The 12,209-nt window shown below is 34.7% G+C and overlaps 4 protein-coding genes across 5 annotated transcripts in view; 2 read left to right on the forward strand and 2 right to left on the reverse strand.

Moving 5' to 3' along the window:
- LOC306886476 (GSK3-beta interaction protein-like) lies at positions 1-2,631 on the forward strand. Of its 2 annotated transcripts, XM_079443593.1 has the most exons (4): positions 14-99; positions 472-595; positions 966-1,211; positions 2,332-2,631. In XM_079443593.1, the coding sequence occupies exons 2-4, from the start codon at positions 557-559 to the stop codon at positions 2,488-2,490; spliced, it is 444 nt and encodes a 147-aa protein (XP_079299719.1). In that variant the 5' UTR covers positions 14-99; positions 472-556; the 3' UTR covers positions 2,491-2,631. The 2 variants fall into 2 exon arrangements, with proteins under 2 accessions (XP_079299720.1, XP_079299719.1); XM_079443594.1 differs by lacking the exon at positions 472-595 and having other exon boundaries at positions 1-99.
- A 2,398-nt stretch (positions 2,632-5,029) lies between these two features.
- On the reverse strand, positions 5,030-6,531 carry LOC306886711 (NPC intracellular cholesterol transporter 2-like). Its single transcript, XM_079444040.1, has 5 exons — positions 6,433-6,531; positions 6,198-6,296; positions 6,013-6,120; positions 5,755-5,927; positions 5,030-5,662 (listed from the first exon to the last, which is right to left on the reverse strand). Exons 2-5 carry the CDS (start codon positions 6,280-6,282, stop codon positions 5,576-5,578), a joined length of 453 nt encoding a protein of 150 aa, XP_079300166.1. The 5' UTR covers positions 6,283-6,296; positions 6,433-6,531; the 3' UTR covers positions 5,030-5,575.
- A 546-nt stretch (positions 6,532-7,077) lies between these two features.
- On the forward strand, positions 7,078-10,341 carry LOC306886041 (iron-sulfur cluster assembly 2 homolog, mitochondrial-like). Its single transcript, XM_079442898.1, has 4 exons — positions 7,078-7,182; positions 7,985-8,132; positions 8,248-8,363; positions 9,791-10,341. Exons 1-4 carry the CDS (start codon positions 7,121-7,123, stop codon positions 9,969-9,971), a joined length of 507 nt encoding a protein of 168 aa, XP_079299024.1. The 5' UTR covers positions 7,078-7,120; the 3' UTR covers positions 9,972-10,341.
- A 36-nt stretch (positions 10,342-10,377) lies between these two features.
- The window catches only part of LOC306886042 (echinoderm microtubule-associated protein-like 5), a 98,417-nt gene continuing 96,585 nt past the window's right edge, over positions 10,378-12,209 (reverse strand). Inside the window, 1 exon segment of the mRNA XM_079442899.1 lies at positions 10,378-11,497. Within this exon segment, the coding sequence (XP_079299025.1) occupies positions 11,461-11,497 (37 nt within the window). The 3' untranslated portion in view covers positions 10,378-11,460.

Genomic DNA, 12,209 nt, shown 5'->3' on the forward strand with positions numbered 1-12,209 from the left:
TTCACGAGCATCCGCTCTGCGCAGCTGCTACAGAAGAGTGTTATTTTCACTACAGACTGGAAGATTTTTTATAAGAACAGTAAAACCGCTTTATTTATGGTAAGTAGGCTTAAATTACATGGTGTGATTGATTTAGCTTATGATCTGAAGTCAAGTCTTATATTAGTCTATTTCTTCAAGTCTGTGATCTAATTCGTTACCCTGTTTTTACATACAATAAACTGATAACAGCACAATATAATGTTATCCTGAAAGGGGCTGAACTGCCAAAGCGCTGCGATTTATTCTCCACTGCTTATAATGGTTGATTTCCATACGTTTAAAAAAAAAAATCCCCAGTAAATTCATTTTAATACGCATCTTGACATTTAGCTGCTAGCTTTGTATTCTCATATACAGCTAAATTACAGATTTAGATATTATTATTATCATATTATATTATAAAAAAATGTTTCCCCAATAAAATCTTAGAGACTGTAACGTTGTCGAGGCGGATACGCAGAAGCTGCGCTGCGCAGCAACAGCGCATAATTGACACACTTGAGTCCTAGCCGGCATGAGCCGGAAGTGTTCTGACGAACTACCCCCAGAGGAGGTTAGTAACTCATAAAATGATGATAATAAATAAATATTAGCCGCTCCAGACTGTATCATATAGCATATGACTTTGTTGTTTATGTAGTCGTGCAATTATTCTGTTACTATAACCGGAAGCTTGCGTTATATGGAACGAGAGCGTCGATTAGCAGCATTAGCTAACACTTTACAGATTGCCTTTATGTAAATAACTTCATACATTACACATTAAAATGTGTTTCTTCCCGCTAAGATGTCGTTCTTACTCAAAAATGAAGAATTAAGTGAATGTACTTTGTCAGTTAAGGAATTTGCTCGATCAGATGTTTGTGTACACGCGGTGTGTTTGTCTGGTGGTCGATAAGCCGAGGGCTCGCTGCTGTTTTCAGGGGATGGAGGTGGACTGTCAGCCGGAGGACCTGTCGAAGTGTTCGTATGAGGAGCGCTGTGTGGAGCTGGGGGAGGTGAAGGACATGAGGCTGGAGGCTGAGGCGGTGGTCAATGATGTGCTCTTCGCGGTCTCAGACATGCAGGTCTCTCACAGTCTCTCCAGCGGACTGGATGTGGCCTACATAAACGTGGAGACCAGAGAGAGAAACCGATACTGCTTAGAGCTCACCGAGGCAGGGTTAAGGGTGAGTGAAGCCAAACACGTGAAGAATGATGGTTGCCTGAGGATGAGGATGAGGATGGGGTCCACTTTGGATCTACGCACCTTACCACCCCCTGGTGGTCTTCGGTCATTTTATCTGGAAATGGTCTATAAAGCTAAATGGTCTTTAACAAAATGTTACAGTTCATGGTCATAATTGACCACCGTAGATAATAAATGGGAAATATGCCGTATAATTTTGTCAGTCTGCAAACTAGCTGTGATGTGTGTATATATACAAATGTATTGGCTAAATATATATTAATCAATGTTGAATATTGTCTTTCTAACTCTCTTTGTTACTTTTAGACCAAATAATTGAATGTTTATGTTATTCTTATTATATTTTTTTTATTTATTTACTTCATCAGAGTTGTTTGAAATTAGTGGAACTTGCTATATGAACAAACATGCAAAGTTGAATTGATTAAAAAAGGGTCTTTAAAAAAAATCATCACAGAGCTTGTGATCAAAAAGGATTGCCATAGGAAATGAATGGGAAATACAAAACATACTAAAATACAGAGCAACTGTTGGCAGTACCGTCTACAAATCACCCATTATTCAGAGATCGCCGTGAAAATGGCCTTGATGGCGTTAAAAAATGAATAAATCTGCAAATCACCCATAAAGTAGTATTTTTGATATCCACATGGAAAACCTAAAAAGTAAACAATTATGTTTGAAAATAAGCACCTAGAGAATACACAGCCCTATATTTATAGTTATATTGTTATGGCTATTATTGAGATAGATCTAGTGGTTGCATCATTGTAGTAGTACATTGGTTTTCTTTATTTCTCCCACCAGATGGCACCAATCTGTCTTCCATGCATTGGATTTGAATCAGTTATCAGTTGTAAATCAGATAGAAGAAAGTAGTGCATAATTTAGAGGTGAATATTGTGTAGTACCATGAAATCCCTGTAAAATACACTATTAAAGACTAAATATTATTGAAACACATACGCCATTAATTTAATTAATAAAAACATGCATTTCTTTGGTCTGTTTTGACCGCCGAGGATCACAAGTGTGAGCTCTAATTGAAGAATACCAGAGGAATCTGTGGAATGTTTCTGAGGTTTTTTGTTATCTTTTAGGTGGTGGCACACGGCTTCGATCAGGTGGATGAGGGCTTGAGCTCCCAGTATCATGAGACTGTTTACTCACTGCTGGACTCTCTCAGCCCCGGATACAGAGAAGCGTTTGGAAATGCTCTTCTACAGAGACTGGAGAGGCTCAAACAAAACGGACAGTGAGGGCTTCAGTATCATTCAGAATATCTTTGCTCGCTAACAGTTCACCAAAGTCCTGTGCCGCTCTCAACTTAAGCATCAGTGGTACCTTTTTCAGTTTTTAGCCTGGGATATGTTTTAACAGACCTTCTTGGTGTTGATTTGACAAACTGACTTGCCTGTGATATTTTAAAGTATTTTACTATTATTTGGAGAGGTATCATTGCTGTGACACAATGGGCCCAGATGCATACTTAATTTTTAATTTAATGTTTATGTAAATGAAATCAGCCTCAGATATAGCAGAGTGCTGTTTTGGGGACTATGGGAAAATGTTTGAACTAAAGGCTTTTGTGTTAACACACTAGTGCTCTGATTTTGGATGAACTGGGTCCTGTTATGAGTTTTAGAGCTCCATACTGTACTTCCATCAACTGTACAGCATGGCTCTTTAAAGTATTAACATTAAAAACATATCAGATGCCTTACTACTTTCATTCAAATTTCTAACAATTCATTTTTCTTTTGTTCCAATTTCAGTTTAACCTGTCCACAAGATCCTGATACATTCAGTATCTTCTCTTCCTTTTGTTTGCTACAGATAATTTCTTATCAGACCCCCTTTTTGAATGTGAAAATACAGCTGTTGCTTCATCTGTCAAAATCAGCAGAAAGGATTGAAAAGCCAAAACATGGTGGTGATATCCACTTCCAGCCCCAAAAAGTAATTGTTTTTTTAAGAAAATGGAAACATTTGTCAGTTTCTTAAACCTGTCTCAAGGATCAAAAACGGTGCATTTTAGCACTGAAACAGAAGCTTTATATTTTTATTTACGAAAGAGTTGAGCAGAATCTTCTCCCCCGCAGCTACATTACATAACAGCAGCATGTTTGTGTGAATGTCAATGCTCGATTTTTTTTGTTGTAAAGAAAAATACATTTATTATGGTAATTAATGTTCGGCAACAGCAGGCATATCACGTAATATGTATTGTCCAGTATTGGTGATTTTAAATAATGATTTGTATTGTTTTTCAGGAAGAAAGATTGTATGTAGAATCCTTGATTGACTGGTCAAAACAAAATGCTTGATCTTGCACAGAATTGCACTAAATGAGATAAAGCAGCCTTTTTCTGACTTTGTTCGAAAGGGCTGCGTAAAAATATGCTACAAAGTTCCATTTAATTTCGGTTTAGAACAGAAGGAAGATATTCATTTAAATAAATGCATAGAGGAAGTAGTGGTATGATGGGTTTCTACCTCATGTTGGGTTTTTATTTTGATCTCTTCAGCATGCCAGTGAAATTGATGTGTGTTTCCAGCAGGTTTGGGATAAGGCAGGTGATAATAGGGTCAATGAACAGAATCGGTCCTCTGGTTTTCGCAAACTCCGGTGAAACACAATACACTTCATATCTGTCCCAAACAAACCTAATCATTTACAGAATGTTTGCTTTGATAACCAAGATGGAAAACAAGTAAGAGAGTGTTTAAATGTACACAAATAACTTCTGTACCTGAGGGAATGTTGCTTGCTTTTGTTTCCTTGTAATAAAAAGCACACATTCAAATGTTATTTTGGTTTCATGATTCAGTTTTGTAGCCAATAGTCATTTTGTAGGAGCTTTAGAAATCATTTAAAGACAAAGGCGTCGTTTCTTACAGCTATAGTTTGATCATAAATTCATGTGAAACACAACTGCAACCACCTGCCCTCAGACATGACAGGTGACCTCTCAAAAGGAATATAAAAGTTGCTGCCCGAGAGAACAGAACTGAATTGAAACTGAAGCAGGAAGAAACAGTGGGCCGTTTCCTTTAATAGACAACATTAAAAAACTAAACTCTCTTGTAATTACACAACTTTGTAGCTTTACATATTTATAAAATGAATATACTTTTATAATTAACTAATGAATTTAAATAATTTTCTAGTTGATTAAAAAATGTATACACTACCATTCAAAAGTTTGGGATCAATAAAATTATTTTTTAAGAAGTCTCATCAAGGCTGCATTTATTTGATTAAAAATACAGTAAAAACAGCAATTTGTGATTACAATTTCAACATTTTCTATTTTAATATATTATAAAATATGATTTATTTCTGTGGTGGCAAAGCTAAATGATAAAATAGAAATCATTTGTAACAGTATAAGTCTTTACGATCCCTTTATAAAAAATAAAACTGAGTCCAAACTTAACAGTAGTGTATATTGTTACAGAAGATTTATTTTTTAAAGAAATGCTGTTCTTTTTAACACAGGTTTCCAAAAAATGTTAAGCAGCTGTTTCTAGCACTGACAATAATTTCTGAAGGATCATGTGACACTGAAGACTGGAGTAATGGCTGATGAAAATACAGCTTTTACTCTAAAGTATATTTAAAAAAGAAAATTATAATATTTTGATGAGCATAAGAGACTTCTTTAAAAAAAGAAAAAAAAAAAAAAGGAGAGAGAGAGAGATAGAAATTAAACCCAAATTGTTTTCTAAAAGTTGTAGTACACCAGTAGGAATATTTGAATTCTGATTTTACAACAACAGAAGAATAACAAATCATTGTTCACCTTAAAAAAGTAGTTTATTTCATTAAGACAGTAATTCACATAGTTGCATGTCAAATGTGGCCTTTTGCTTGCAGCCACATTTATAGATCTTTTAAGAAAATGCTAATTTTAAGATGCATTCTTTATTAAATATGCAGATTTTAAAAAAGTTAAAAAGTTCAATCAATTGCTTAAAGAAACTTTGCTCAGACGTATCAGAACACCGTTTAGCCACAAAGCAGTTAGTGCACACTTGATTTAATCACCGGCAGTGACCACTGTTTGCTTGTCAGCGTCTCGTTCTGGTGAATCATTAATACAATTTTAGAAAAACTAGGATTAGGCAACTTCTGTAGAGTGGCACTGTGTGCATAGTTAAAGATCATACATTAAAATGACGTGTTATGGTTAGAAAAAAAATTGTAGAATAAATCATAAAATCTGCTTCTACCAATATTAGATCTAAAAGATCCATAGAAAAAAGTGTTTAGGCACACATCCAGATGCCTCGGTTCTTAATTGTATCCCTTTGTAAGCTTTTTGGCTTCACTGTTGGCCTTCAGTTGACAATCTGAACAGGGAACTTGATGCAAAATAAATCTTTGCTGGAGTCATCTCTTAATTCCCATTCCACAACCAGTTTGATCTAATAAACACATTAAAAAATAAGGAAGTGAATGAATGTAACTTCACAGCATTGTTTAGAACTGAAAGGTAGACGAGGAAGTTAATACTTACTGCTGGATACTCATTCTTGACAGGCAACTGGTTGACGTAGCTATAAGTTTTTTGTGGCTGAATAGGACACAGGATTCCAGACTTGCACCCATCTGATTGAGGAATAGGGAAGGGGACGGGGAGGCCAGCCACCACTCCGTGAACCACAGCTGTACTGGTCTGACTGGCAACACCTAGGGCAAATATAAACAAGTTGTTGATTTCCTACATTTTAGATCTGGTTTATTTGAGCTGTCACAAGACTGAAAAGCCACTCACTACTGGTGAAGGTTACATTGACTGTATAGGACTGTCCCTTGTGAAGCTGGCATGGCTGTGATGGACAAGGCTGGATGTCAACCACTGAAACTTTTCCATCTACTGAGCCTGGAAGAAAAAGAGAGTTTGGAACTAAGACAATGCAAATTATACGAGGATACGAACTTCATAAACGAAGGACTTACCACAGTCGACGAATTTCACCTGCTCGGCATTAGCAGAAGCAAGAAGAGCAAGTAAAACAACCCCGAGCACACGGTAATAATCCATGCTTCAAATGAGTCCTGTAGAGAACAAACACATGACAGTCACTTCCTTGTGAAGACGTCACCTTTAATAATCACTACACACAAAACACAGGAAATGCAATACAGTGGAAAAGTTTACAAAAACTAACTTAATTTAAATGTGCTTGCTTACCAGCCCCCTGTTTTCACAGCTTATTTCCTTTTGCCACAAGATCAGAGTGACTGCTCTCCAATCAAATACTGTCTGAAACGAGGAGGCTATTCTGTTGCCAGATATATCAAGACCCCTCTGTCAGGCTATTATACTGGCTCAGAGATTGAAAAGAGAAGTAAAACGATTTACTGTGTGTGTCCCTATACCTTTCAGCAGTTTAAATAAATATATAAATATATCTGGGGTACATTACAAAAATCTGGCATTTGAGAGGCTTGACTGGGCAAAATTTGATATTTGAGTCATAAATAATAGCTTTTTTTTCTAAATAAATAAGATTTTTCCTCAGCAAACACTTTTTACAGTAGTATTTTTTTTTTGCCAATAAAATTACACGTTTGTAGAAATAATGTTATCGTACATTGAACCTGCTCAGATTTCATTAAAAATTAAAATGCATTTGTGACTTAAAACTGAAAAATCTTGATTGTCAGTAAAGTCACCATTGGAAAGGTAGCCCATTAGCATTATTTTTACGTTCCTTTTATATTCTTTTTGACCTAAAATTAATAAGTAGCCAATTTATTTTCAGAAATGAACAGACAGAAATTTTTAAAAATAAAAAGGGTTAAACCACTGAATCTGGCAACCCCTACTCTCGATATCTTCGTCTTGCTCATGCGCAGTACTATCCGGTTTATAGAAGATGTCATTCGCCAGAAGACTGCTCGTAAGCGCCCCTAAAACAGCGTCGTTTCACCTTTTCAAGTATGCACAATTGAGCGAAATGGCAGTAATACATTCAGAATGTATTGTTTAATATGATACGACTTTGTTTGGTACTTTATCTTCAAGTAATAGCTAATGCACATAGCTTAGCTAGCTAGCTAGCTTGAGAACAGACGCGATAGTGAACTTAAAACTTGATAACTTAAAATAGCACTTATGCATGTTGACAAATTATTGACATATGCGACCCTGGAGCACAAAACCAGTCTTAAGTCTCTGGGGTATATTTGTAGCAATAGCCAAAAATGCATTGCATGTGTCAAAATTATAAATTTTTATTTTATGCCAAAAATCATTAGGATATTAAGTAAAGATCATGTTCCATGAAGATATTTAGTGAATTTCCTACCGTAAATATTTCAAAACTTCATTTTTGATAAGTAATATGCATTGCTAAGAACTTCATCTGAACAACTTTAAAGGTGATTTTCTCAATATTTAGATTTTTTGCACCCTCAGATTCCAGATTTTTTAAATATTGTCCTATCATAACAAACCATACATCAATGGAAAGCTTATTTATTTAGCTTTCAGATGATGTAGAAATCTCAATTTCGAAAAATTGACACTTAAGACTGGTTTTGTGGTCCAGGGTCACATATTTAAATTTAGTAAAATTGCTTGTTTGTTTTAAGTTTCTTACAAACTTATCCGTTCTGTTAAATAATGCCAAAGCTTTTTAATCTGTTTTATAGTTTTGTTTTTATATGTAATGCAATGCTATTGTTATAGCCGTGCGGTATTGTGCTCAAGGGCATTGTGTGTGTTTGTTGTTGTCCAGAGTTCAGAGCGTCAGAACATGTCCAGCTCCTGTCACCTCGTCCACTGCTCGCTACAGCAGCGCCTCCTCCACCAAAGAAGAGCACCAGAGGCCCTCCAGCAGTCTGACGTTAGCTGAGAACATCCATCTCAGTGAATCCTGTGTCAAGGTTTGATCATCTCATCTGTACATCACATTTTTGGTAGTAACCGATAACCCAGTCATAGTCTAGACATGGACATCTATAAACAATCAAATAAAACTGTTGACTATTATTCCTGCAGAGGCTCGCTGAGATTATGGCAAAGGGAGAGTATCTGAGGATAGCAGTGGAGGGAGGCGGATGTTCAGGATTCCAGTATAAATTCTCAGTGGATTCTGTAAAAAACGAAGACGACAGGTAATTACTAAAAGGTCAAAATTAATTATTAATCATAAAGGTCCATTTTGAGTTCTTTTCCAACATATAGTCAGTCAAAGAAGCTTAATGTTTTTCATCAACCTCAGGAGGTCAATATCCTTTTATATTTTACATGTATTTTTTATGAGTTTTGCAGCTGTTAGTAATTGTTAAGACATGACTGACAACTGTTTAAACCCATGATATTATTTTCTATTAAGTAAACATTAGATAATCCACAATTCTTGTTTATCAATTCTAATAAACTAAAAAAAAAAAATAGTAATAGCCAGTGAATTGTATTGTTTATATTTAATATAAATCAATAGTATTGGTAAATAATTATTTGTTAATATAAAAGCGGCTGTTTTATAATGTCTTATACAAAAACTTTTGTAACATGCTATAGAGGTTATTGATGATAGACTATTATGGTTTTTGATAATATTTTGAATTAGATTTTATTTTGTATTTTCTGCTTTCATGTTCATTTGAATTTTAGTAGTTTTGATGTGTTTTTATTTTTTTGCTTTTATATATTTCTCTCAATTTTTTTTTTAATTCACTTTTATTTCAGTTTGAGTTATTTTGGTACATTAAATGATTAATTATTGCAGTACATTTAGTTTAAACTAAATGAAAATGAGAGATGTTGCCTTGGAGACTTGCTGAAATAAGTTTGTTTTTCATATTTTATTTTTCACCTGTATGCCATTGTTAGGTGCGAAGGAAAAAAAAATATGTTTGTTAATAAATTAATTCTTCGTTTTTTGTTTTGGAGTTATATTTCAGTTACGTTTTTTGTTTGTTTTTTCTAGTACAGAAACTTTTTTATGGGTTTAGTGTTAACAACATTTAATTACTAAATAATTAAAACATTTTAATTGTTAAATAACTCATATAAATATTTTATACCATATATTACATTAGTTTTTGTTTGTTTGTTTGGATAAATTTAAGGAGGTGAGATCACCATTTAAAAGATGAGGGTACGGATTTTAAACTTGCTATGGTTAATCTAGTTGACCTAATATTTCTAATAGTTCTCTGTCCAAAGAACATCAGGTTTGTACTGGGGTCCACCGATTATCGGCGCAGATATGAAACATTTTTATGGTTATCAATATCGGTCATTTTCAAAACCGATTTGCCGATAAAATAATTCAAAAGCATTTAAAGAAAGTTTTTGTCAGAGCCCTTGTCATTATTAATTTTCAGTTTTACAACCGACATATATATTGGTTCAAAATATTGGTTATCGGTCTACAGCATTGGCCTTGAAAAACACATATCGGTTGCACCTTTATTACCAAATCAAAAGTCAGTGTTCATACCACAGAAATCCAATAAACATACTTGGTAATCAATGATGTGATAATGCATTTTTGTTGATCTTTTGCTTTTATTTTGGTCTCGTTTTTTCCCAGAGTGTTTGAAAAGAATGGTGTTGGGATAATAGTTGATCAGGACAGTCTGGAGTTTGTGAAAGGATCCACCATAGACTTCGGTCAGGAGCTCATCCGTTCTTCCTTTCAGGTGTTGAAGAACCCACAGGCTGAACACGGCTGCTCATGCGGCTCGTCCTTCTCTGTCATCACAGCTTTATAGTTTATGAAGTTGTTAATGCATGCATAGCTATGTGCTTATTGAAAGATCAGACAAAAGCATGATAATAAGCTAATGTTAGGGGTTCTGATATGTTAAATATATTATGACCACAGATGACGTAATTGAAGAAAAACACAAATCAGACCCTGCAGTTGTTAGTGGGTTGTATATATATTTCTAATAAAGTTATAATATATGATTTTCCATTGCCTGTTAAGATTATTGTTTTTCTGGGGGGAATATTCTCAGGGTCATTTGCGTCATTTATCACAGCCTATTATTCTGTGATTTTTAATCACAGTGTTGGAATTAACACAGATTTGGATTAAGCCCAAAAGATCATTTAGAGCGAGTAATTTCAATAAAAATCAGAAACTGAGAATATTCAATAACTGACAGTGTTTTACAAGAACGTGTCATATATATGTACATGTTTTTTATTAAATTTGGCTTTTAAGAAACATTTCACAAAAATATACAAAAGAACGTCTTTACAAATGATATTTACATTGATAACCAGAAAATCAAAATATGAATTAAGCGCATCTCTTTCAATCAGAATGATTCTTAAGTTCACTCTGAGTCTCGACAAGCTGAGTTAAATCAAATGAAAATAAAAATTCCTAATCAGAATGAATGTGATGTTGTAAAGGCTTCAGCAGCGAGATGAACAGTGATTTCAGATAAGACAGCATTGAAACAAACTCTTTTCATTCACTTTCTGAGGGGTTGCATTACCATTTTTTTCTTTTAAACTTCGATCTGACATGAAACACAAAGCATACGGTTCATACCTACTCACACAGATGCACAAACGGACATCTCAAGTTCACTAATCGAGCTAAAGTTGCTACATATGAGGTTAGGAGTGTCATCTACAGTTTAGGGAGATCACGTTCAAGATCGACATTAACAGACCACTGGACTACCACAGTGAGCAGGTCAAGTATACAGTGCATAGAATGCTTTGGCATGCTGACATCCTAGAATATAACGCCAGTGTTACATTCAGGGAGAAGGCCACAGGAGATCTAATAAACCTCGAAAAAGAACCACCAAATCAAACCAATAGAAAAACACACCTAAATTAACAAAAACATGGGTAGTTTAAGGCTAATCGTACATAGCTTGCTACAAGTTCTTTTTCATTTGGAAGAAAATCTAAAAAAAAAAAAACATTGATACAGATGGACTCCAAAATAAATTAGGTTCAGCAACTTGTAGCTCAGGATTTGCTTCTTTTAAAAAAAAAAGGGAGGGGGTAAACACAAACATCTGATAGATCTTTTACTGTACGTTGAGTCATGTGACACCAAGACCCAACTATCATTCAGAAACGGTTAAGTTCAGGTATGGGTGACGGCTCACTAAGACGCATGCAGACGGGTGGTGAAGACTCTGTGATGTTCCTCACTCCACAAGCCGGTCCACTCGTGCTGTCAGCTGGGCTTGTGATGTTTTGAGGCAGAGGAGAGGAGACTGCATGCCCTCAGTGAGGAGCATGAACACACCGCCATACAAACAGGCTGAAACACAGAGAAAACATCACAAATGTAACAACATCTTTTTAGAAACATTAATAATACTCATTTTAGTGCAGCTCCCAGTAATTCGTGGTTCTGATTGGTTAATGTCAGCAATCTGCAATCAACTGTATTATTAACCATTGAGGTTTCATATCTGTTTCTTCATAGAACTTCATAGAAAGTTTGGTGTCCAGTTTTTATGAATGTATTTGTTCATTCAAATTTCACTTGGTAATATGGCAAAAAGGGATATTTTGGATCCTAATTGGGTCATGGGTCATTCCAAAATATACCATTCAAAAGTGTGGGGTTAGTAAGATTTTCATTTTAGATTTTAAGAAATTAATACTTTTATTCAGCAATGCTGCATTAAATTGACCAAGTGACAGTAGACATTTACGTTGCTACAAAAAATATATATATATTTTAAATAAATCCTGCTGTTTTGAAATTTGTGTTCATCAAAGAATCCTGAAAAAACTATTGCAAACATTAAGCAGCACAACTGTTTTCAACATTGATAATAATAAGAAATGTTTCTTATGATAAATGTCACTATCCTTTCTAGATTTTATAGTTCTGGATTGAAAGAACAGAACTAAATTGTTTTTGTTAAAAGTGTTCGAACTAAACTGATAACTGGTCACACAGTGAAGCAAACCACAGAAACTGTCTCAATATGCTGATTCAAAAAAGGAAGAATAATACAGAA

Source organism: Barbus barbus (genome assembly GCF_936440315.1).
Source record: "Barbus barbus genome assembly, chromosome: 20".
Taxonomy (NCBI): domain Eukaryota; kingdom Metazoa; phylum Chordata; class Actinopteri; order Cypriniformes; family Cyprinidae; genus Barbus; species Barbus barbus.